The sequence below is a fragment of the Rhineura floridana genome, chromosome 15 (genome assembly GCF_030035675.1).
Source record: "Rhineura floridana isolate rRhiFlo1 chromosome 15, rRhiFlo1.hap2, whole genome shotgun sequence".
Lineage (NCBI taxonomy): Eukaryota > Metazoa > Chordata > Lepidosauria > Squamata > Rhineuridae > Rhineura > Rhineura floridana.
This window is the reverse complement of record NC_084494.1, coordinates 35,455,947-35,482,633: the sequence shown is the minus strand read 5'-3', so window position 1 is coordinate 35,482,633 and position 26,687 is coordinate 35,455,947. Positions and strand designations below refer to the sequence as shown.

At 48.3% G+C, this 26,687-nt stretch overlaps 1 protein-coding gene across 1 annotated transcript; it reads right to left on the bottom strand.

Moving 5' to 3' along the window:
- Positions 1-1,582: 1,582 nt before the first annotated feature.
- On the bottom strand, positions 1,583-25,496 carry PPP5C (protein phosphatase 5 catalytic subunit). Its single transcript, XM_061596979.1, has 13 exons — positions 25,050-25,496; positions 17,211-17,452; positions 15,930-16,077; positions 12,733-12,854; positions 11,415-11,480; positions 9,912-10,010; positions 8,205-8,310; positions 7,188-7,330; positions 6,981-7,068; positions 5,631-5,671; positions 5,238-5,416; positions 3,942-4,023; positions 1,583-3,645 (listed from the first exon to the last, which is right to left on the bottom strand). The coding sequence occupies exons 1-13, from the start codon at positions 25,177-25,179 to the stop codon at positions 3,583-3,585; spliced, it is 1,509 nt and encodes a 502-aa protein (XP_061452963.1). The 5' UTR covers positions 25,180-25,496; the 3' UTR covers positions 1,583-3,582.
- Between the last annotated feature and the right edge of the window lie 1,191 nt (positions 25,497-26,687).

The following is a 26,687-nucleotide window of genomic DNA, read 5'->3' as shown; positions in this document are numbered from 1 at the left end:
GAATACCGCTTACCATGAAAACCCTGTTCATAGGGTTGCCATAAATCAGGATTCACTTGAAGGCAGTCCATTTCTATTTTCCCTTCTGCGAAGTTTTTTTCCTTAAATATACAAAATACCCTATACTTACAGCTAAATTTTCTGTGGGTTGGGAGGGATGGTTTGTGGTTTTTTAACCTATACCCTAAAGTGGTGCAGTCCAAGAAAAACTCTTAGATTCTGCTCTGTGCATCAACTGCCCTAGATTCGAGAGACAGGAAGCGGCCTCATGCACAGCCAGACTATTGGGAGTGGCTGTCCAGGGTTTCAGGAAGGGGACATTCCCAGTCCTACCTGAAGATGCTGCCGGGGACTGAACACGAGACTTTCGGCATGCAAGACAGATGCTCTTCCATTGAGCTATGGCTCTTCCCCAAGGGCGGTGGTACCAGGGCGGCTGCATTTCCTTTCAATTTAAACTAGATTGTAGAGCAGGGACTCTCACAACCCAGGACTGTGACTGGCAGTGCAAAGTGAAAAGGTGGTTGCCATTTCTGATTGACAAGACAGGAAAAGCAAGAGCAGGATCTAAGGAGCACATCTCTGACATGGTCAAGCGTGGACCAGGGGGGCGGAGGAGGACGGTGAATAGCCCTGGCCTGGTCTTCTTCTGTACCTTGAACAGCATCCTGAACTACAGGCATTAGCAGAGCTTCATGTTGTGAAAAGCTACACTGGTCGGGTTCTTTTTGTCAAATAATTTTTACTTATTTTAAAAACATATGGAAAACTGGCACAATGCCACAAACTCAGAAAAACTGCACCTGTGAGTACCACATAATCAAGTCCAGCCTATTCATACACTTGATTTCTGTGAAAGCTTTTCATCAAGTGAAAATCAGCAATGATCGCCAGCTGATTTCTGCAGCCTGAGCTGCAAGAGCACAGAAGCAAGGGAAGATAAAAAGGTGGCAACCCCAGCTGCTTCTCTCCCTCTGTCCTCTTAGGAACATAGGAAGATGCCTTCTACTGAATCAGATCACTGGTCTATACAGCTTCATTCTGACCACATTGGCCGGCTGCAGCTCCCCTGGATTTCAGGGAGCCCTCCCCAGCCCTATGTAAGGACGCAGGGAATCAAACATGGGACATTGTGCGTGGAACTATGGCACTTCTCCTCCCTTAACTCTATGAAGATTTTGCTCTTGCAAAGGTGAGGAGACACCAGAGTCTCAGAATCCAGATTCTGAAACCTTGACACCCAATCAGTTGATTTTCCAGCCTTTTACCACTAGGTGGAGGTGTTGTCGATGGAAAGAGGAGCCTGTGGTCCACCACTACATGTTTTTGGATGCCAGCTCCCATCAGCGCTGGCCAATATGCCCAAGGATTATGCAAAGTGTGGTTCTGAGTGCGTGCATGTGCATGCGTGAGAGAAACAGGTTCCTCATACTGGACCCAAGGAGAAGGGTGACATTCTCCCATCAAACCTATGCCCCAGTGGGCCCTGACTGAGACGAGGCCTAGAGCCAAAACAAAGGTGATGTTCACACAAAGACGCTGAGCATTCTGGGAGAAATGAAGGCTCCACCTGAGGCGGCAAGTCTTTCAATAGTTACTTTATTTTAACATCTCTTCTTTAATTACAGACAGTAAAACAGCTCAATAGGTAGGAGGGCAAGTGGAAGGGATATCCTGGATGTATAAAAACCCTCCATGGTCAGCGTGGAAAATAAGAACATTCAAAAGTCCTCCTGGAATATTCGCTGGTTTTTCTTTTCGGCCACAAAGGAAAAGAAGCAGCCTCGTTTCCGTTTGGGAAAGCAAAAATGGCGATGCCTTCCCAGAACAGGAGTGAGAATGGGGAGGTCCCAAGGGTGCGTGGGGGGGGGTCGGTCTTCAGGGAAGTGGAGAAAAATGGGGGCAACCTAAAAAACATTTCCATTTTCCAGTTCCTCGGCCCTTTGGCAAGGCTGGTCCCCCTCAGGCCAGATTTTTTCTCCCACCTACATTTTCTGTCATGTATTTCTACTGAAGAAAACTTTAAAAGCTTGAGCCGAAGGAAGCAAGGGATGGACGATCACCCATGCGGCAATCAGGAGGCAGACGGGAGGTTCTCCTCATCTCCACTGCCAGGCTGAGATGAAGCGGGACTAAGATTGGTCTTTGCCTCTTTCTCAAGAAACTGAGCCCAGTGAGACCTCAAAGCTGGAAGGTCCCTAGAGAGTTGGGAGTCAGAGGATCCTGACCTTCTCAAGACACTGACACAGGAGCCTATCGTGGACAAAGAGGGATCCCTCCAGGTAAGAAAAACTGAGAAGGATCCCAAGAGGCTCACAGCCCAAGAAGCAGAGTCCCCAGGACAAATGGCTCCCAAAAGCCTGCAGGACTGAAGATGGGAGAGTCGTAAAAATGCACAGATGAATTGTTCCCTCGCAAAAAACTTCCACAGCACAAACCCCTGTGAGGCGGGAATGATGGGGGTCCAGAAAGCCAAGGGTCAGCCCTATCTTCTCCCCAGTCCCCTTCCTGAACATCTCCCTCTCTCTGCCCCACATTGCCACAAAGAAACCACTTTGCTCTCTGCAATGCTTGCAATGAAACAGCTGAGGACAGCAGCCAGGAAAAGGCTGGCAGGGGCTAAACTCAGCCCACATACAAGTCTCCAGCTGCCCATCTAGTCATTCTTCACAGTTGGCTTCAAGACGGAAGGAAAAACTCTCTCTCTCTCTGATGGCACCAACTAGATATCATGGAAAATTGGGGGGGCTGGTTTGTTGGAAACTAGGTGCTGACTAGTAGCTGAGAATCTTTCCTTCCATACCTGTCAAAGATATGACAGACCCCAGGTGGTTTGTTATGAGATGACAATGCTTATCAGGGGGAGAGACACAGCTGTTCACCTGACACCCCTTCCCCCTCTTGGGACTGACCCCCTGATCTTTGGCTGCCTAAACTCAGAACGTGCCAACGAAAGACATTATTTGCCATTAGGGAACCACACACGGCTTGTGTGTTTGCACACCTAATGCAGCCACACTCTGTCTTCCAGGACAACAGCATCAGTTTGGGGGGCAGGGGTAGGCGAGAGGCAGCATACTGGCTGACACAGACAGCCTTCAACCCCTGCTCCAGACAGGAGATCAAGAGGGCTATCAAGTGGGGGAAAAGACAGTGAAGGAGAGCAAGGGTTGGGGGAAGAAATCAGAGCAGATAAATACAATCTACCAATATATTAAAAAAACACCCACCAGTTGTTCCTAACACCCTGGCTGGCGTTTTCTATATGTGTATCTCTGCATACACAGCGTTAGTGAGACCCGGGCCAGTTCCTGCCTTTGGGTTGAGGGCGTGTTACATACGCAGTCCTCGGCAATCCCTCCCCTGTAGTAGGTGCTCAGGCTGATCCACCCTCCCCTTCATTCCCTTGCCCAAAAGATAACCCCTGCGTTGTAGTGAAGGCTGATGTTGGAAAGAAATGTAAAAATAAAACGGAAAGAAAAGGACAAGAAAACCGCTGTCGTTTGCCTAGCACATGACTCTCCAGGCAGGAAGGAAGAAGGTTGAGGAGGGGGGCGCGAGCCGGCAGAGGTGAAGGGCAGCTTACATCATCCCCAGCTGCAGCAGAGAATTGGCATACATCATTGGCTTGACATTCGGATGAGGCTGGGGAAGGAGAACAAACTTGAGTTAGCAAACATCCCTCCTAGGGGAGGCTGGTGGCTCCAATGCCAGTGGGGCAGTGGAATCCGCTCCAGGTTTTAGTCTGAACTTTCAAGGTGCTGACCTGGAGCCATCAGCCCCCAGAGATCCCTCCTCTCCCAGTGGAAGTTTGCACAGACTGAACGGTTCCAGGGAAGGGCGCAGAGAGGAAGCACCGAGGCATGTGCCAGCCGCATGTGATAGCCATGTGCGTCCGCTGGCCATGCTACTCCAGGGGTGCCCTGTGCGCAAGGACTCACCACTGCTGTGAACTGGTGGAATTCCGGTCGCAAGTCTGAGCCTTGCAAGTGGATGTAGGAACCTTTATTGTCCATCTGGTCACTAGCACAAGGAGGGTTTCAAAAAGAGTGGGAAGGAGAGGTTAGCACAGCAATTCTCAAAAACTTTTCAGGGCCTTCTCCCCCTTCAGGAAGTGGGGGTGGCACCAGCAAGAAGGGCATGGACAGTTCTGCATGTCATTTGGTCAACAGGACGATAAAAACTATGGCAGAGCCACACGTCTCAAAAATGGGAGATGGGCTGTACATGACGCAAAGCACTCAGGGAAGGGTAGATGACTTTTATGCTCGGATCTAGTTCTCACTAATGTGGTCAACCTGTGTCAGAGCAGTACCACTTCAGACTGTAGGTGAGGGATCACATGATTAATGTTCCTCTATACAAAGAAAATAAAACGCAGTCCCTGCAACTAGCATGTCAGGGGGAAGGCAAGGCTAAAGCCCTTCCCCTTCACTTACTAAATTTCTATGTGCAGGGAATCTGTTTGTGTGGATGGGCACTCAGTCATACCAGCCCCCACCTTCAGTCTGGAGAGGTATAGACACAGGTCAGCCACCTCCATGAGAGCGTAGCCCCTAGAGAGAGCCCCATTCACCTATCCGGCTCGCAGAAGAAATTATGATGGGCTAACAACGCCCCCTATGCTCATCAACCCTCTCAGGGGATCGCTGATCACATGCAGAGGACAGGCCATGCATGCCGAAGGTCCCAGGTTCATTTCCAGCCATCCCCAGTTCAAGCAGAGGAGGGGAAGCCCAGGCCCAAGGACCAGAGGCCTCTTTATCTGGCCCTTGGGACGCTCCCCAGCCACACCCCACACTGGCCCTACTTGGCACCGTCCTGGACTGCTTTTGCTTGGCTGGAATGTGTGCTTGAACTCTGCAAATGCCTCTTGGTTGCCTGGACATATAGGATATATCCTATATGGGTGGGTGTGCCAAAACAAGCCCACTGGACAAAGGCAACTTTCACATTCATTGCTCTGCTCAGGTTTGTCTGTGGCCCCGCCCACCCCTGGCATGTGGCCCCCGAGAAACTCAAGGCTCTTCTTTGCCTAAGAACCTGGAGAAACTGCCAGTCAGAGCAGACAACAGTGCTCTGGATGGGCCACTGGTCTAGCCCAGCCTGAGGCAGCGTCCCATGCTCCTGAAGTCAGCTCAGGTGAAGTCAGCCTTTCCAAAAGAAGAGGTCCTGGACTCCGCCCTCCAAGCTAGGAGATGGGGTGCCACCGTGGCGGCGCACACCCTCACACTCACCAGTAGTTGGGGGCTGAGAAGACGGTGACGCACTTGCCGTCGTGCGCCACCTCGTAGCCTTCAGGCTTGACCTCGTGGCTGCGGATGATGTAGTCTAAATGGTTGCGCTCCAGGAAGCTTTTGGTGACGTCGGGCCCAAACTGGCAGCTCACGCCACGTTTGCTGACTGACCGGCCGTTCTGGAGGAGATAAAGGAAGGAGAAAGGGACCCTTGGAGCAGCAAAGACAAAGGGAGGGAGCGAGTCTTATGAAAAGGAGGAGGAGGAGGGGGGTGGCGGCGGCAGGACTGCTGCCCAGAATACAAGCAATGCCAAGAAGCAGAACCAGGCTAGAATACGACAATGGTGAAGAGCAGAGGCCTGCAGGTGACAGGGCTGCCAAAGCAGGACCTACCTGGGGTTGAGGGTCTGACCAGAGCAAGTCGCACATGGGACCTGTGAACGAGAAGGCCAGAGGTTGCATCAGCAAGTGAGAAGGAGGGCAAACCCAGGAGGGTGGCTCACACTCTGCAATCCATGCCAGCATCTGGCCATGGGGCACACGCTCCGCCGCCCGATGCCACACAGGTCACAGAGCAGGAGCTACACCCACCCAGCCCCAGCCGCAGGGGGGCTCAGCCAGTGCCCAACCTGGCTGCCAGCTGGTGGGCACCCCATGCTGACTGCCAGCTCTAAACCAGCCATCGCCAACCTGGCACCCTCCAGATGTGTTGGACTACAACTCCCATCAGCCCCAGCCAGCACTGGCTAAACTCACATCTCAGGCCTTCTGCCCAACCTTCTCTTTCTGTAACAGGAGCTGAATGTGCAGGAGCTTTCCCCCCATCGCTTCATCTCTTTGGCAGGAAAGCTTCGCCTGCCAAATTTCTGCCCCCAAAAGGCAGGGAGTGGGGGCCAGGAAGGGTGGGCGAGACAGACACGCACCTAGGCCTGCAACTTTTAGAGAATATAAGTGTTCCTAAATTAATTAAACTGACCAATTTAATTAACATAAAGGTGTCCCTAATTAAACCAGGCAGCAAATGATGGCCCTCCCCTCCAAAAAAAGGCTGGTCACAACCTACACTGGGAGCTATGCAGGAAGGAATGGAAAGGGGCTGTCCTCACACACAGGAAGCTTGTTCTAATTTGCAGAAACCCACCTGGTGGAGCGAGTAGGAGAGACAACGCATCCAAGCGTCCCCTTCTTTGCTGCAGGAATGTTCCCCCCCCCTAATTATTTGTAACAGCAGATGACAAGCCCCAGCTTAAAAGAGGTACTCTTGAAAGTGAAGGGAGTGTCTCTTCTGTGACTCAGTTCACACGTGCATTGTCTAAAGAGAGTGTGCTGCTGTTGTAGTTTACAACTATTCCCTCTCTTGTACAGATTTATGCTTGTTTAAAATCTAGGAGTCGACAAAAGACAATGAATGTTCCCTAACATAGAGTGTTAATAATCTTATCTTCCACTGTCATAGCTCTGCACCAGAGCATCTGCCTTGCACCCAGACGGTCCCGGGTTCAGTCCTCGGCATCTCTAGGTAGGTCTGGGAGAGGCCTCCTGCCGGGAACACCACAGCCAGGCAGTGTGGACAATACTGAGCTAGACAGACCAACGGTCTGAATCAGCAGACGGCAGCTTCCTATATGCTTTAGCTGCGCGACAGCTGGGCAGGAACAAAAGGGTGACTCTCCCCCACCAGATGCACCATTCCACACCACACCCTTGGAATTCGTTCACACACAGACACAGCCCAGGGCTCACCTGAATCTGGAGGTTGCCGATTCCTCTCAATCTTCCTGATATCATCTAACGTTATGCCGTCTTCACTGAAGAGCCCGCCGTGCATTATCTATCCGGGGGGGGGGGAGGGAGGTAGGAAGAGGAGACCAAGGATCAGCAAGAGAAAAACTACTATGCACCAGGAGCCCTCAGCTGCCCCGCACCCAGCCACCGCCGCTGCCCCCTTACCAAGACTTTGCCATTGATGCACTGGGCCAGAGGCAGCCACTCAAAGACCTCGCTGAAGAGCTGAAACATCTGGGCTGTGTATTTGGCTTTGACTTCTCCCTCAAACCCGTAGATCTGATTCATATTGTCTGTTTCATGGTTCCCTAGAACACAGGAGGAATCGGGGAAATTAAGAGGCCAGCACGAAGATGGTTCTTTGCTTGAACTCGCTTGCATTGTTTGAACAAGGGCTTCCTCCACCCACCTAACTTCCATAGCCAGATATGGGAGCAAACGGGGTTGCTATCACTGCACAAGCAACTCAAGTGGCTCCACTGCAACAACATGGTCCTTCTTCTTGGAACGTGCAGTGAAGCCAGCTGAACGGAAGAGCTCTGTGGCTGGATGAGGCCCAAGGCCCATCTGGTCAACCATTCTGCTCTCATGGCGGCCATCCAGACACCCATAGCAAGCTCACAAGCAGGATGCATGTGGCAACAGCAACTGTCCCCACTTCTGATTCTCATAATGATCTTCTTGATGAGGTGCGCCTGGTGCCAACACTGTTAACTTTTCGGTGCCAGGTCAAGACTTTCCTCTTCTCCCAGGCATCTTAGCGTGTGTTTTTAAATTGTTTTCAATTTTTAAATTGCGTTTTAAATTGTTTTTAAAAGATGTGTTTTAAATTTGTATATTTGTTTTAATGTTTTTAGTTACTGTAAACAGCCCAAAGAGCTTCGGCTATGGGGCGGTATATAAATACAATAAATAAATAAATAAATGCTGCCCTTTGAAGGTGAAGACAACACAGCCATTGTGGCTAGTAATAGCGACTGCTAATCTTGTTCACCATGAATTCATCTCATCTTCTTTTAAAGCCATATTGATGGTAGGGTGGCCATCAACACATCTTGCGAGAGCAAATCCCATGGTTTAACTATGTGCTGCTGCGTGCGGAAGTAGTTGGATGAGCAAAGAGAGAGGCAGACACACAGGGAGCCCCCCGCCCCGCCCCTTTTTTGTCTACCAAGCTATTACCTCGAAGTAGGTGGAAATGGTCTGGATACAGCAGCTTAAAACCAAAGAGCGTTAATATCACCTCCACTGAGAAGGAGCCGCGATCAACAAAATCCCCGTTGAATATCTGCGGTAGGGAAGGGGCTGAAGTCAAGGGGAAAAAGCCATACAATGCTGCCTTTTTTGTGGCCCGTCCAGGGGGGCTTCTGTCCCCTTCCCCAGCTTATTTTCTCCCATCCAATATGACTGATTTACTTATTTCTCACCTTCTACCCACATGTCTCAAGGCAATGTAGAATAAAAAGAGCTGAAAAAAACAGTCGAAAACAGAGAAAACAGCAGATAAAATTTAAAAACAATACAAAGCAGAGACTTGTTCATCCAGCTGGGAAAGCCCATCTGAACAAAAATATCTTCCGGAAAGTGCAGATAGGGGGCGCCTGCTGTATCTTGGCAGGAATGCTGTTCCATAGTACAGGGGCGGCCACATTGAAAGCCCTGCTCTGAGTCATTGGGAATGAGCTTCTGATCCCTTTGGAACTTGCAGGAGAAGCAAGACCCGCAGACCACAGTCACGTAAGGGCTAAGGCGGTCTCTCAAGTAATCTCTTCATTTCCAAGACATACTATGCCCTGCCTAGAGCTTTTGGGAAGGAAGCCAAGATAAACATAAAGGACAAAGAGAGGGTGATGGGTCAGCAGGTGCCAAAGGTGGGTTCATGCTGGCTGCCTCAGAGGAACTCAAAGAAGAATTACAATAGCAATTAAAAACTGCTATATGTGGATTCTGTCCTCAGAGCAAAAACAAAAAAGGGGGGGCAGGGAGGGGATCAGCTAGATCAACTTCCAGAACGTTCCACCTCCCACAGTTCTGTGGAGACTCCGAAAACAAGCTCTCATAGCATGATCCTAGGCATGTTTACTCAGAAGTAAGTCCCAGTGAGCCCAGTGGGCCTTATTCTCTAGCAAGTGTGTTTAGGATTGCAGCCTAAATGTGGGGTCCAGGAGCCTGCATAGGGAGTCTCAGCTTTCATAAAAAATAAATAGTAAAGAGGGGTGGGGAGGAAAGAAAAGAATTTCTAGTCCTCATGTTTGCAGAGAAAATCTGAGCACATCTTGACAAATATATGAAAATCCTCAGCAACCATCAGGAATCAGGAAACTGACAGACAATAAACCACATTCAGATACAGGGCCGGCACCACATTGCAGTAGGCCCCTGAAGACTGTGCCAGCACTACCACCGCTGCAGGGGGCTTAAATAGGCCTGGCTGTGTCAGCGCGCTGTGCAGGCACACTTGCCATGATGGCGGTGGAAGGGCGGCTCCCAGTCTGCAATCCATGCCAGCGTCTGGTCGCAGAGCAGGAGCTACACCCACCCAGCCCCAGGGGCCCTTGGCCAGTGCCCAACCTGGCCACCCGCTGGCCTCAGGTCTGTTCAGATGCATACAAAAGCTGGCCTACAACTTCCCAAGATAAAAATAAGCCTTTGGCTCCCAACAGGCCAGTCCCCTCACACCCGGATGTAAGGAAAGGGGCAAATTGTGTGAAGACACCCAAGCTGCGACTTCCTCACGTTCCTGGCAGTCTCCCCCTCTTTCCCAAGGCCCCAGTCTGTCCTTCCATCCCCGGCCAAGAATGCAACAGCGTAGTTGCCCTTCCATCCAAGGAAAATAACAGATCAACAGAGCCTACGGGCAGCCCAGAAAGGAGCACCAAGAAAGGATACATATGGATTCATTTCCGACGGCAGTCCGTTCAATTCAAATATATTCAGAAGATCGTAGTACTGCCCATGGGTGTCTCCACAGACAGTAATTTTCTCTGTCTGGAATGAAGGAGCAGGAGAGAAGGGAGAAGACAGCAGAGGGAAGAGGCGTGAGGCGAAGACAGATAACACTTATTTATAACTAACTATTTTTGGATAATTCTTCTCCCCCATTCATGCTCTTTGGACTTTTCACTTCAAGCACAAAAACATCTCGGGCTTTCCAGCTCAGAGCAAGCTGGCAGAGGTGGGGAACCTGTGCCACCCTCACCCCCACCAGACACTGCTGGACTGCAACTCCCCTCGGCCCTGATCATCAACCATGCTGGCTGGGGCTGATGGGAGTTAGAGCACAACAAATACCTGGAAGGCCCAACAAGTGGAATACCTGGAAGGGGACAAGTGGGCCACACATGTTGTTTTCTTTTTGATCCAGGTGACATAAAGTTGTCTAACTGGTCTGGCCTCCCTCACAGAACGGCAGCACTGCAATGGTGCCGACAAATCCCCAAGAGACTCCTACGCTGCTGACAAAATCATTCCCAGCGGTCCTCTGAAGGAACAGTAGCCACAACAGCTAAAACCAGTTATTCTTTATTTACTCATTCAAAAGCATTTTTAAACTGCTAAATGTTCCAAACATCTCTAAGTGGTGATTTTCAGCCTGCAATGCAGAGATACACTTTTACACAAGGTTGTGCCCAGGCTGTGGAGTTGGTACGCCAGACCTTCAACTCCGACTCCTCTATTTTTCTACTGTCCGACTCCTTCATAAATGGCAAATGTATATTAACTAGTAATAACAAATTTACTGTAGTAAAATGGTAGCACAAGGCATTTCATCACCACCACATGAATCCAGAGCTTGGAAAAGTTACTTTTTTGAACTACAACTCCCATCATCCCCAGGGATTGGGCTCGTGGGAGTTGTAGTTCAAAAAAGTAACTTTTCCAAGCTCTGGATTCACGTGGTGGTGATGAAATGCCTTGTGCTACCATTTTACTACAGTAAATTTGTTATTACTAATTAATATACATTTGCCATTTATGAAGGAGTCGGAGTCGGTACATTTCTAACGACTCCGACGCCACCCAAAATTGCTCCCGACTCTGACTCCGACGACTCTGACTCCACAGCCGTGGTTGTGCCGCTGTGGTGGCTTGTGGAAACAGCAGGAGGGCGAGAATGAAACAAGGCCAAACCAATATGAATGCCGGGGCTGGGGGGAGGGAGAGAAACCACTTGGGGGAATCCAAGGCCTGGGGGGTATTCACCATATTTTCATAGTAATGGAAGGTTTAAGGTTCTCAAGGGTGGAAAGTGCAGTGCAGACAAGCAAATACCTTTAAAAGACAGCTGGGCAATTCAAGGAGTCCTGAAAGAAAGAATTTGTCAAGGCAGAAAAGAGACCCAGACCTGCGCCGTCTGATTTAAACATTTTGGGCAGAAAGAGTCACACACACCTCTTTTAACGGAGTTTCTACTAGGGTGGGGAGTTTTGATAGCACCTCTTTCACTTGTACCAAGATCTGTAACAGTGAAAAGATAAGTCAGTCAGTCAGTCAGTGAGAGAGAGAGAGAAGGCATGGTGCAGGTGGAGGAGAGATTAATGTAAAGAACTCAGGGGGGGAAGGAGTCAAGAAGTCCGGCAGGCATGGCTTGGAGCAGCTTAGATGATGGGAAGCAACACAAAACTTAAGATTAAATTTAATAATATTTTAAAACAAAAATGCTTCTACTCTTCATGACCACAGACAATTATATGCCCACAGGCCCAAAGAGCCTGGCAAACCCTGCTTGAAGGCGATACAAGACTCGTCAGATTTGCCGCCGTGGGCTCCTGCTGGGAGGAAGGACAGGAAATAAATAAATAAATCTGGTTTTTGCTTCAACAGACTAACCTTGGCTACCCTTCCAGAAGCTTTGGGGGGTTTTCTTAAAGGGAAATTTATGAAGCAGGATGCCTAAGAGTTAAGAGACCAGGGTGAGGATCCTAGCGATCACAGCCTCTTCAGAGTCCTTCCCCTCCCTCCCATGGACTCCAACTTCCACCACCCTTTTTGCCCATGCAACGCTGCTGCAGCCCAGAAAATTATCTGCCCTGTGTAATTTCTGAAGCGTCGGAATGCCTGATCTAGGATGGGGACACTGCTGTTAAGTCCCTGAAGACTGTATCTTGTAGCATCACCTGCCTTCATTTGCTATGGAAAAGACCCTGGTGTGAGACAAAAGTCTGCCTGCTTGGCGTTGACCCATGACAAGGACTTCTCGGTGGTGGTTCCCTGTCTGTGGAATGACTTCCCTAGTGGGGTGCATCTGTGTCCCTCATTAACAACAATCAGGAGAATTTGTTTAAAAAAACACTCCCTTTCACTCAGGCATTTGATGTGTGAAATATACTGTTCTTGCCAGCCCTGAAATTATTAGAATATGTGACTGTTTTTAAAATGTTCTCAATGTTTTTAAAAGATTTGCTTTGTTGTTTGCCACCCTGAGGAGGAAGGAACAGAAATGTAAAGAAATAAATAGCTGGTGGAAATTTCACAGGCCAGGATCCAGCGAGTGCCAATGGCCTGCTGGGACATGCTGCCTGCATGGGACAGGCCTTCAGTTATGGGGCGGCTGCAAAGGTTCCCTTTCACTTCAAAGCAACCTTGTCGATCTCTAGCAACTGTATGCCAGAGCATGGAGGATTCATAGTTCCATCCTGCTTCCACTCACTGGGTCCAGCATTCCTACGGCCCTGGTGACAGCTCGCAAGGGATGGAGGAGAAGGCTTACCTGGTAGGCACATTTCCTGTGGAGTTTCTTCTGATCTTTGTACCACTGCATTAATTCCTTCATGAACTCAAGCGTCACTTTCCCGTTGTCCAGCTTTGGGCCGCTATACTCATCCTCAATGGCTGGGGAAGCAGCAGAAACAGGAGGTGGTGAGGCGAGCGGAGCAGCAGCGCAAGAAGGCCAGAGACAAAAGCCAGCCTAGCTTTGGACAGGGCTTTCTGGCCCGTGAGACACAAAAACGGCCACCCAGGTGGCATCCACCATGTGCTGCAGGCAGGCAGCTGGGGATTTGATCCCTCACCAGTCCATGCTTTCACATCGCACAAATGCCCCCCTTCCGAGTCTTATTACTGTGTTTTGAAAGCTGAGCTGGGAGCCTTTTTTGGCTGAGGAGTAGAGTAAAAATGTTGGGGCAGCATCCCAATGCACTTGTTCTGTTAGCGCAAGGGTTTATGCTCTGGAGAGTTAGGGGAGTCCCTAGGACAGATTTAGCGGACACAGGGAAAGAGAAGGGGGGGTTCCATTGCACAAGCAGAAATCCTTGCAATACTGCAGCCTTTCCCAACCTTTGGGGGTCCCCAGATATTGCTGGACTACAATTCCCATCTTTCCCGACCATTAGCCATGCTGGCTGGGGCTGGTGGAACTGTAGTCCAATGACATCTGGGGACCCAAAGGTTGGGAAAGGCTGCACTAACAGAAGCAGTTACTGAGCATGACATTGGATTCAACCCGCTATAAATAAATAAGGCTGCCCTCCTCTCAACGATTTCAGGATGGAACGGGACCCATGGCTAGTGCTTCCTTCCATTCCCACACAAGAAAGAGTGGCGGAGGAGAGGAGGGTATCATCCCAGCAGGCCAGTAATTTTCATAAAGTTTTTATTTTTGTTTCTAAGTCTTCCATTCCTGTCAGTTTCTCTGCTGAGGAACCCCTAGAAGTTCAATGGAAGGTGTTAGACTTGCAAGTATAGAAGGAAAGAGAGAGAACCAACCCACAGCTTTGTTGGGGGTAGCCTGAGATGTTTCTGCCGCTCCAGGCGCCTGCACCACACTGTTTTTCCATTGGAAGTTCTGTAATCGCTGTTTTTTAATAATGTTATTTGCTATTTAATTTTGTAAATTGTATTGTTTCATGGATGTATTCCTGTATTTGTTTTTTTCTTGTAAGCCGCCTTGAGGGCCTTTTGGCCATAAGGAGGGGTATAAATAAATAAATAAATAATACTGCATGTTTCCCAACCTTTGGGCCCCCAAATTGTGTTGGACTACAACTCCCATCAGCCCCAGCCAGTATGGCCAATGGCCAGGAATGGTGGAGATTGAAGTCCAGCAACGTCTGGGGACCCCCAAAGGCTGGGAGAGGCGCACATTCAGGGCACCAGCCAGTCCCGTTGGGCCTCTCGGCCTCTGTGAAGTGACCCCATAATCCATCCCTAAAGCCGCACATTGCAAGGAACGGCTGTAGCAGGCAGAGCAAGCACACCATCTTTCTGCGAAGCTCGACCACCATTCCAGATCACTGAGGAGTCTCTGATGCGCTTCCAAAGAATCTCGCTGTTCTCTGGGACAGAGGCTGCCCTCCCTTGCAGTAGGCTGTTTCCAGTTTTCCAGACCGTGGGTAGGACTCGGGAGTCCCAGGATCATCTGTGCAAACATTTGTCAGAGGCAGGGACAGAGCGTGGAGGGTGAGTGGGTGTCAGAACAGTGCCGCTTCTGCAAAACTGAAGTCTCTTGCCAGGTTTCCCTTCCTGTAATTAAAGAGCACGCTACTGCCTTTCCACTAATTGGGCTGAACTGCCAACCCCAAGGCACAGCAATTCTCTCTCCAGTTTCTCGAAACACCAGGAGATGTGGGGGAGGGCTGCTGCTTGCAGAAAACTTTAAATACAGAATTCACAGGCATCCAGGATGGAACCGTGAAGGAGCTTAGTCCAGACAGCAGGATTAAGGAACCTGGCTCGTGCCAGCAGCTGGCCCACTGCGAAGACCAGTCTGTTTATTTTTACTGATTGAGCCTATCCATACCGGGATCTATTTATGATCAGAGATCTCCATCTATTTTCGGCACTGGCAGAAAGTCTTGGCGCAGTCACCCGTGCGAAATGGCATTAGTCACTGGCATGCTGACAGGACTCTCTTGGAAAGGAGGGATACTGGGGCGACTGGGAGGCACGGCCTGTCAGAATCAGAGGTTCTCAACCCAAACCATAATAAGCAGGGGTCCAAACAAGTTAAAAAGGGTTCCAACCCACCCAAGATTTGCAGGGCCTCAAGCAGCAACCTTAGCCTAAGGAGCTTAAAATCCTGTGCATGCAAGACCTCCTCATTGCCTTTGTTTCTTGACTTGCAACAAGCTTGAATTCTTTCCTTGGGGCCCTTATTTCAAGTCTCTTCTGGAGAATCCCAGGGATCCCTTGGAAGTTTATCAGGGGATTCCTCAGTGAAAAGATTAGTAATGGCAGACAAGCTTGCCTGCCACAACCTACTTTCTCCTGCAAATTCTGCCAGGGTGGAGGGTAACGGGCATCTTCTAGAGCACATCACATAGAGCAACACTAGAAGCCCAGCAGAATGCGTGAGCACCTTAGAATATGCTCCAGAATCCTCTGCAATATGCAGGAATTCCTCAGGAGACATGCAGGGATTCCTCGGGAGAAATGACAATATAGAAAGGGTTCTCTGAACATAGGAAGTTTGAGAGCCAATGGTCCTGAGACCAGCAGTTAAGAGATCTGCTTCTAGCACAAATCTCACAGCCTTGGGAAGAAACTGGAGACCAGCAATTAGAGCAGAAAGCACAGGAGACAGTACATTCGTTTGCGAGCCACACCCCAAATCAGAGACCGCACCAAGGTTGCTGGGTACTGGTCTCTAACTCAGATTTAAGGCCAGCAGGGCAGAGGGCTTGTTCCTGCCTTCATCAGCCCCTCCCCTTGCCTCTGAATGTTACCAAGTGGGTTTGGTCTTCCCACTGAGCATTCCCAAAATGCTCATCAGAACTGCTGATGCCTGCAGCTTTGGCAATGGGGTACTGTATTAATTAAACCCCCACTGAAGTCATCTCATGTAGATTAACAGAAAACCTAATGCTCCATCTCAGGGTTTCAACCCCATCATGGGCTGCCCACCCTAAACCACCACAGCCAACCCCTTGACACCCACACAAACAGCTGCTCTGTCTGCCCCCAACTCACTCATGTTCTCTATGTCCAGCGAGTCCACTACAGACCGCTTGTGCTCGTCACTGGCGATGGCCCGCTCAAAGGCTTTCTGCTTCACAATCTTATTGCACTCCTGGTACTTCATCTTGGCATCCTTGTCATTCGGCTTCACCTTGACAACCTGGGCAGAGGAGAGGAAGAGGAGAAAGACATAATTTGTAAGCAGAGACTCTCGTAAGTTCACGATTGTGCTTCTGAGTGTAACACAAATTGCTCATAATGCACCTTTAATTGGATGATTATTTTATTACGCTTTGCTATTATTACTGTGCATTTATGAAATCTTGTACACCGCCCTGGAAAGCGGTCCATAAAGTCAGGTTATAAAGAAACACCTTCTCTATGTTCCTTTCCCCTTTTTGCTCTCTGTGACACAAACATACACTGTTCTCATGTACACTGAGCTCTCACACATAGTTGCCTAACACTCTAATTGTGGCTTCTACTCCCTTCTTTGCTGAAACCCTCCCAACTAACAGCACAGAGCCCATCAGGTTCTTGCCCTTGTGAGGAGACACTTTTTAAAACCTCTGACCAAATGGAATGTTTGTGTACATTCCATAACACCTCAGACACTGAGCCATTGGATAGGGCAGGCTAACATCACTCAACTGAACCCAAAGTTTCCATAGCTATGAAATCTGCCTACATTAACCTTAGGGCTTTGTCCCTCCCCACTTTAAGCACCTTTTTCTGATTTACAAAATATTTTCCATACAAAGCTACATATTCTGTCCTTGATACTCCATTCATCTCTATCTGACCACTGTCAGGATTCCACAAATCCAATAATCAGATAGCCGGTGTTAATCACCTTTCCCTTCATGCCCAGAACAACTCCCCCTCCCTTGAATCAGAGACAGCCTACACACACATGTGCCTATATCTTCAACGTTGTCCTGGGATTTGGAGAAGAGAAATCAACAGGAATCTCTCTTGCTGCTCAACAGAGATTCTTGCTGTTTCTTCCCTTCTCCAGATCCTTGTGCAAATATGTGAAGACCACACTTCTCCCACAAGTCTTCTGTGTGAGCTGAAGGACTAGGGGGAGGAAAGGAGGTTTGGCAATGACCACAAATAATGGCCGGCTAGTAAAGTAAGCCAGAATTTGTGGACTCCTTAGTCAAATCTGTCTATTCCTTCCCAGTTTACCACCATGGAAAGCAACATGCCCCCCCACCAGCTGCAGCAGTCCTAGACAGCCAAAGGGATCAGGGTGAAGAAAGCCACCGTCCCATCAGGCCTCCCACTTACAGTCTCGTAGTCTCGCAAGGCCGCCTTGAACTTGCCCAGGGCCATGTTGCTAGTGGCCCGCCTATAATAGCCTTTGATGTACTTCTTGTCCAGTTCGATGGACTTGGTGGCATCAGCCAGCGCATAGCCATAGCACTCCGTCCGCAAGTAGGCCAGGCTCCGGTTGCCATAATAGATGGCGTTGGTGGGATTCAGTTCAATGGCCTGGGTGTAATACTTCACGGCATTCTCATAGTCTTTTGCTGGGAGAAGAAAGGAAGAAAGTCAGAAAAAGGCCATTATCAAGGAGCCAATGTGGCAGCCATAAGCAGCTTGAAGTGCCTCTTCAGCTGCAGAGCCCACAGCTGTAACTAAATGGAAGAGAGGTTCACACAAGGAAGCAAAGAAAGGCAAGGGGCGCGAGGCTTCTCTGCAGGAGGCTCTTCTCTGCCATTTACACACAGGAGCAGACTCCACATAACGAGGAAATCAGATCAGGATATCCCAGAGTTATCCTTTCCTCTGTCAAGAGGAAGCAGCGCTCCTCCATGGCAGGCAGAGGCACCCTGGGAAGAGGGATCTTACTCTGGTACAATTCATCCAACAATTAAAGCTGAAAGGTACACATTCTTATCTAAAGAAGAATCCGCAGTCCAGCTTCCCTTCTAGTGTTCACTTCTTGGCCAGTGAAAGGCATTAAATTCTGTGTGAACATGACCCAAGGTCACCTCTAGATGATACGTAATAGTTTAGACCAACCTTCACCAACCTGGTGCCGTACAGATGTTTTGGAGTAAGCTCTCCTCAGCCCAGGCAACAGCTGGAGGGCACCAGATTGCCTCCTGCTCAAACCCTGAGGGTTATTTTTCTAAGTTCCTGGCCCTTATAGTCAAAGGATCAGAAACACTGGTGCAGATCCAAAGACGACATGTATTTCTGCGATTCCTGTTATGCCTACATGTCAGACTTTTCCTCCCCATGCCATTAATGGCTACCTTATCCTGTACCTAATTACATTTTAGTTAGTTACATCTATAGTTGTACGTTATACGTACGTATGTTGTACATCACCCAGAGTGGCTGATAAACCAGCCAGATGGGTGACTAATAAATTCAATAAATAAATAAATGAATGAATAAATAATTCCCAACCACGCAGCAAATGAGACAGTATGTTAGTCAATGGGAACAACAGTTATCCAGTATTTAAAATAAGTTAAATACATTTTCAGAGGTTTTTTCCTGTCTCACTGGAACTCATTTATTAATTATTTTACTTCATTTCATTTCTGTGCTGCTTTTCTGGGCAATGGCAGTCTAAACTAGCTTATAACCACCCATCCAATTCCAACAAACAAGCCATAAACTAATAAAAATATAACCTAATCCAATCTCGCCCCAATCCAGCAGAAAACAGGCAAAAATTACACAGGGGGAAGGCCAATCAAAACAGCCTTCCACAAACACTGAAATGAAACTCTGCAGATCTGCTAAGAAGAAGTTTCACAGTTGTGAGGCCACAATGGAGAAGATCCTCACTCTTGTGCCCACCTACTGTACCTCACAGACCTAAGGAGCAGGCATACCAAGAGTAACTCCAATTGAGATCTCAGTGCACAGGCAGGATGGTACAGGTGGTCCAAAAACTGCTTTGGCCAAAACTATTTAGGGCTTCAAAGGTTAAGACCAGCACTTTACACGGGACCTGTAAACACAAACCAGTGCAGATGATATAGCAGAGATGCTGCTTAAGGTGACCACTGAGCTTCCATCAGGATTCTGGCAGCCACAATCTGAACCACCTTTGAAAGCAGCCCCACAGAGAGCATATTATAACCTGGTCTGGGTATTAAGGCTAGACTGAACCTCACCAGGTAGGGCCGCAGTTGACCTACAAGCTGCAGAGTTAAGTCTTTAAGGGAAGCGCTACCCCATCCAGTCCCAGCTGTAAACTTCTCCACCCACAGCACCTCCATCTTGCTTGAAATGAGCCTCAATCTGTGTGCCTTCATCCATCTCAGAACAGCCCCCAGGCATCATTTTAGGGTTTCAACAGGCTCAGAGGATGGAAAATTAAGGCAAAGCTGCATGTCATCAGCATACTAGTGAGAACGCAGCCCAAACCTCTGGATGACTTAGAATCATAGAATCATAGAGTTGGAAGGGGCCTTGTAGGCCATCGAGTCCAACCCCCTGCTCACAGCAGGAAATCCACAGCTAGAGCATCTCCCGCAGATAGCTGTCCAGCCTCTGCTTGAAGACATCCAGCGAAGGGGATCCCACCACCTCCCTAGGCAGTCGGTTCCATTGCCGAACTGCCCTTACTGTCAAGAAGTTCCTTCTAATGTCCAATCTGAATCTACGCTCCTGCAACTTAAAACCATTAGACCTAGTCCTACCCTCTGGGGCAGCAGAGAACAAATCTGTACCCTCCTCTATGTGACAGCCCTTCAGGTACTTAAAGAGTGCCATCATGTCACCCCTCAGCCTTCTCTTCACCAGACTGAACATGCCAAGTTCCTTCAACCTTTCCTCATAAGACTTGTTCTCCATACCGGTTATCATCCTTGTCACCCTCTTCTGAACCTGCTCTAACTTGTCTATATCTTTCTTAAAATGGCGCCCAGAACTGAACGCAGTATTCCAGATGAAGCCTGACTAATGCAGAATATAGTGGGACTATTACTTCCCTCGACCTGGAAACTATAGCTCTGTTTATGCAGCCCAAAACCGCGTTTGCCTTTTTTGCCGCAGCATCACACTGCTGGGTCATGTTCAACTTGCGATCCACTACAATTCCAAGGTCCTTCCTCACACGCACTACTGCTAAGCTGGGTATTTCCCATCCTGTACCAGTGCATGTTGTTTTTGTGGCCTAAATGCAGGATCCTGCATTTGTCTTTATTGAATGTCATTTTATTAATTTCAGCCCAATTTTCTAGTCTATCCAGGTCCCTTTGGATTTTATTCCTGTCTTCCATTGTGTTAGCTATCCCTCCCGTTTTGTATCATCCGCAAACTTCATAAGGCTTCCCTCCACCCCATCATCTAAGTCATTGATAAAAATGTTGAAGAGTATTGGCCCCAGGACAGAACCCTGTGGCACTCCACTCGAGACCTCCTTCCAGTCCGAAGCAGAGCCACCGACGACCACTCTTTGAGTACGGTTTTCCAACCAGTTGTGAATCCACCTGACAGTATTTCCATGTAGTCCGCATTTGACGAGTTTGCTAATCCAAAGGTCGTGGGGGACTTTGTCAAACGCCTTGCTGAAATCTAGATAGATGACATCTACAGCATTTCCACCATCTACTAAGCTAGTGACCCGATCAAAAAAGGAGATGAGATTAGTTTGACAGGATTTTTTCTTGACAAACCCATGCTGGCTCCTTCTAATCTTCTCCCAGGGGTTTCATGTAAATGTTAGTGCATGGAGAACAATATAGGCCCCTGCCGAACCCCATAAACCAAAGGCCACAGGGTGGAACAAGAGCTCCTTAGCATCACCATTTGAGTATGCCAATCTAGGAAGGACCAAAACCAGCTGCAAAAGACAATCCAGAAGGATGCCGGTCAATAGTATCATAAGCTGCTGATGTTCAGGAAAACTAATAGGGTAGCACTCACACACACACACCCCATCCACTCCTCTGTGTAAAGTCTCCATGAAGGCGACCAAGGTTTTTTCCATCTCATAAATGGGCCTGACACCAGACTGGAATGATCCAGAGAATCAGCACTGTCCAAGACTAAACAACCATCTCCCGGCCCCCCAAGTGCAAAGGGTGATGAGACTGACCCAGCACCTTAAAGCCACAAACAAGGTGACCTGTGATATGCCAACAATTTAAATGGGTGTAGAGTTTTGGACAGCACAACTGGCATACCAAATTTCTTCACCCATAATGCTCTAGTTAAAGCAGCTCTTTGCTTTGCATTTCCAGTAACAGCCTGGAAAGGTCACCAGGTGGGCCTTGGCTCCCCTTCCTCAAAGGGGTTTCGGGGGGGAGGAGGGTCTACTGCATCTGACATTTGCTATTCCTTTCTTTACAGAAAAGGCAGCCTGTCCCCACTCCTGTCCCCACTGCTTCTTTTTCCTTTAAAATCACCTTTAACCCTATACACACACTCACCTGGGCATTAAGTCCCATTGGACTTGGCACAAGATTGAGCTATCAAGCCTTGGCAGTCAACGAGAGGGAAGGAAACAGCTCCTTTCTCTTTGGGCATCTGTGAGGTGATGTTCTTGTGGACAGACAACTCAGCAGGATTGCATACTTCTCTTTAATTAAAGAGCAGTATTAACTCCAACTTCTCTCTCAGAGAACATATTCAAAATTATATCATGTAGATTAGTTAATCCATTTTATGCTACAATCCTGCACAGCCTTACATGTGAGTAAGTCCCATTGAGGTCAATGGAGCTTACTTCTGAGTAGACACAAAGGATTATTTATTTATTTATTTATTTATTTATTTAATTACATTTCTAGACCACCCTATAGCAGAAAGCTCTCAGGGCGGTGTACAACAAATAAAATCACAATTAAAATATGAGCAAGTGTGGAAAAAAAAAATATATATAGTACAATTATAAAACATTAATAAAATTGCCATTGAGATTTAAATTAAGATCATATTAAGTTTAGAATGTTAAATTAAAATATTTAAAAATTTACAAAATTTAAAAATTTAAAAAGCCTTATACCATTCACCATCTTTCTGTACCCACAGACAGTGAGACAGACTGGCAAAAAGTTTCTGTATACTTCTTAAGGATATTTAGGGATGAAGGGAAGATTTTATTTTGCCTTAACAATGTTAAGTTAGAACATGTGTGTGTGTGTGGAGTGGAAATGCTAGACCAGCCTTTCCCAACTAATGGGCCACCAGATCTTGTTGGACCACAACTCCCATCAGCCTCAGCCAGCATTGCCAACGGTCAGGAAAGATAATAATAATAATAATAATAATAATAAAATTTTATTTGTTAGTCGCCTATCTGTCCGACTTAACGGACACCCTAGGCGACTTACAGCAATACATTAAAACACACTGTACCATCAAAAACAAAAACATCAATTATTCTAAAACATCAATTTATAGATCATAAAACTAATCCCTCCCAAGAATCCCATAGGACTGTCTGAATAGCCAGGTCTTTAAGGCTCAGCGAAAACCGGTCAGGGAGGAGGCATGTCGGAGATCAAAAGGGAGAGAATTCCAGAGGGTGGGGGCCACAACCGAGAATGCCCTCTCTCTGGTCCGCACCAGCCTAGCTGTTTTGGCTGGTGGGACAGAGAGGAGGTCCTGTGTGGCTGATCTTGTCAGGCGGCATAATTGGTGATGCTGGAGGCGTTCCTTCAGATAAACTGGGCCGAAACCGTATAGGGTTTTAAAGGTCAGCACCAACACCTTGAATTGGGCCCGGTAGACAACTGGTAACCAGTGTAGGTCTACTAACACCAGGGTAATATGATCCCGGCGGCAGCTATGCTTAATCAAGCGTGCCGCCGCATTTTGTACCAGCTGTAATTTCCGGACCGTTTTCAAGGGTAACCCCACATAGAGCGCATTACAGTAGTCTACGCGAGAGGAAACCAGGGCATGTATCACTCGTGGGAGCAGGTGCACAGGAAGGTAGGGCCACAGCCTCTGTATCAGATGGTGGTCCAACAACATCTGGTGGCCCACTAGTTGGGAAACGCTGTGCTAGACTGACTACACAGTCAAACTTTCCCCAATCAATTACAAGTTATGAGTTTTATGTATGCAATGTTAGTGAGGACAGAAACTAAAAGCACATTAAGGTTATGTTAAACTGATATAACTAAGCATGTGAACATGCAAGTTACCACAGATAATATGACAAAATAGAAAGAGATGTAATTATTCAAGGAAATAAATAGAAATGTGCACATTTCCATATATATGAGACTTTCCTCTCTCACCTACATGGATCCAGAAAAGCCAGAATTTATATAAAAACATATTGTTTCAGGGCATGAGCCAAATTATCAGGGATTAAAGGAGGACCACATTCTGAAAGTTGGCAAAGGTTCTACCATGTGCAGCAGAGAGTCCAAGAGGCCTAAATTGTTTCATTACAGACTTCACTGTCATGTGACCAGAAGACACAACTAAAAGTTAAGCACTGGGGCCGTGAGGCAGAGAAGAATCGCAATCCACCTTTAAGAGCTTGATTGCAAGGAAGATGCTGGGGACTTAACAACAAGGGCTCATAGAGGCCCACTCAGGGGAAACCCCACTCTGTTGTGTCCCAAAATGGAAAGAAGAGACAAAACCATATAGCTCCATCACTTATACACTTCTCCAAGGCAGCCAACATTTTCCAATTCATCTCAGATTCAACTCTCTTAAGAAAGTTATTGAAAAAGAATCCTTATCAGCAAGACCATCTGCCACCTCAATGGCTGCAACAGATCTGGCTTGGTGTTTAGCAGTGCCCTCAAAGCTCTGCAAATCTCCCTTTGAATGCTAATCCTGCAAATTGATCACAATGCCTTTTCTCCCTGAAGAGATCATTCTAGTGGATGCTGGGGCAATTTGTTGTACTAGCACAGTAGGCTCACTAGAGGTGAGTCATGAAATGGAGTTGCAATCTACTTGCTTCTAATTAACAGATTTGATACAACAGAGTGTAAGGGAGTGACCCAGAGTATTAACCTGTAATTTGTCAAGTGTTTTTCCTAGCCAGAGGACATCAAGAACTGAAGTAGATCTGATTTCACACATTCCAGCCATAGAAAGATCTTCCAGACATGAAGGAGGGGCAGTGATGGTCTGGCTGCCCATATCACACCTTCACCTCCCCAGTGAAGCATGTACCTCTTTGTACATCCATCAAGACTACCATATCCCCTTTGGCTACCCTTCGCCTCCCCCATGAATCATGAAGAAGACACCCTTCCCTCCCCATATCTTCAGAGGAAGCCACCTTAGAAAGCCCTGCGTTCCCATGTGTTGCTCTGTCCCAAGAAGTCTCAGCTTCCCCGTTGGCTCTTTCTTGTGACTTCAAAGCCAAAACGAAACCCCTTAGTTTGCTCAGGAGGGTAAGACCCAATGCAATGGGTTCAAATTAAAAAAAAAAGGTGGGTTTCAATTAAACATTGGGAAGGACTTCCTGATGGCAGCAGAACAGTGCAAGAACACAGCGTGCTTCAGAAAGCAGTGGACTCTATTTCACTGGAGGTTATTTAGCAGAGGCTGGATGGCCTCCTGTCAGAGATGATGTTGCAGTGGATTTTGCGGATTAGCAGGTGGTTGGGCTACATGACCTTTGGGTTCCCTTTCAACTCTATGATTCCATGCATTCACCCCTCCCCACTTTAACAGCCTGCCCCAGGACATGTTTCATATTTGGTCCCTTACTGACTGAACCACTCCCCTCAAGGATGCTCTTCAAAGAAGCTCCTCCTCCAACAATCACAATCTTTTGTGCCCCCCCCAAAAGCTCCCCCTCATTAGTCCTTCCTTCCCCCCCCTTAGGTACCTTCACCACCACGGGTTACCCTTCACACAGGAGAACCCACCCTCACGTCAACCCCTCCTCCATCCCTTTCCCCACACTGGTAACTCCCCCTCCCTCGAGAAGCCCCTTGCTTTCTTCTTCCCTCCTCGACCCCTCTCCCTCACTTGCTCCCTCTCAAGCAGCCCCTCCCCCCTACTGGCCACCTCCGCCCTTCACTGACTCCTCCCCTCAGAAAACCCCTCCCTCGTCCCCATTGGCTCCTCCCTCGCGAAGCCCTGCCCCTCCTCGCCCCGCCCCCAGCTGCTCCACCGCCCTCAAGGTGCCCCGCCCCCTTTTCCTTTCGGCTCTTCCTCCTTGGCGGGCGCTACCTTTGAAGTAGTCATTGGCCTGCGTCTTCAGGGCCTCGGCCCGCTCCAGCGTCCCCGGCTCGCCCTCCTGAGGCGGTCGCCCAGAGCTTCCTCCGCCGCCGCTGTTCTCCGCCCGCTCTCCCTCCGCCATCGCCGCCGGGCCGTAAAGCGAGCCACCCTGACAACCAGCGAGGATGGGGGAGTCAAGGGGGGAACCCACCAGCCGTCAAGTGTGGCGGTCGCAAACACCAACCTAGCGGGAAAGGAGCGGGGGGCGGAGCCAGCGAAGACGTCAAGCGCGCGCAGAGGACAAGGGAGAGAACATTTGGCGCGTACGCTACTACTACTGCTACCCATGCGCAGAACCAAAGCCGGGAGGAATCCTGGAGGCTTCCCTTTCTGCACGCAAAAGGCTAGTCAACGAGGAGGCGGGGCCCAAGTGGAGCCCTAACCACAGAGAGAGGAGGGAATTCCTTCCTCAGTAGCGGACTAGAGCGTCCCCATGGTAGGTGGAGGCGGGGTCAGCATCGTGATAGGCCAGTAGAGTAGAAGTAGGGCGTTATGTGATTGGCCACAGCCGTGCCCGGCGTCCTATGATTGGTCCGTTTGTTATGAGTGGAATATGATTGGTCTGTGCTTATTTGCGGCAGGGAGAGGATGCCCAATCTTCCGCACTGGTTGTTTGTGTTGTACGATAGGGAAGGGGAGGACCAATGGAAATAGGGGGGATCCTAATTTATGGGGGGAAAGGGGGGGAATCCCTATAAAGCAAAGATGCACTTGTTGGTGCATAAGGAGGAAAATAATGAAAATCTACAATTGGGCGATATTTTTTCACAATTTTTGAAAACTCCAATCTGCCCTTCATCCTAAGGGAGTCCAGAGCAGCGTACAGCACACACACTAAAAATAACACAGCATCGTTTTTACAACAATAAAATGGAGATGCAACAAAGTATAAATCCGTGAAGCAGGCAGGAACCTTTATTAGGATCAACCAAAATTTCAAAAAATAGAGAACAACCTTTTGAGTTCCCCAGAAGTGTAGACATTAAGGCAAAGCATGGCCTTGGGATACGAGGGAAAATAGCCCCAAAAGTACTAAAATTTGGCCAGAGGTTGTAGCCATGAAGTCTGCATTTCGTCTCAAAATGGAAACTGCAAATTGATTCAATTAGTCTCTTATCAGGTTTTACAGATATTAGGCTCCAGATTTCAGGGTGAAGAAGCAAGGGCGGAGTCCCTGTTACAGCATTAAGTCTGACTCCCCATTAGTCAGCACCACATAAAATCAAGTTTTTTCCCATTGCAAAATTATACATAAAACCGTCATCTGCAATGTGTTATGTGCGTGGCTGCCTTTGAAAATGTTATGGAAACTTGAGTTGCTCCAAACCAGGACAGCAGTATAGTTCACTGGGACTGGATGATAGAGCCATACTGTATTATGTCTGTGATCTGCACTAGTTGCCAGTCTTATGGAGGCCCAATTCAAATTGCTGGGTTTTGACTTTTAAAGCCATAAGTGGCTCAGGGCCAGGTTGCCTGAAGTAGCATCTCCTCCAGTATATACCTACCCTTACCCTAAAGTCACATTCTTAGGCACTTCTCTGGGTGCCCTCCAAATGAGATGAGACAGACAGAGAAAGGGCCTTCAGT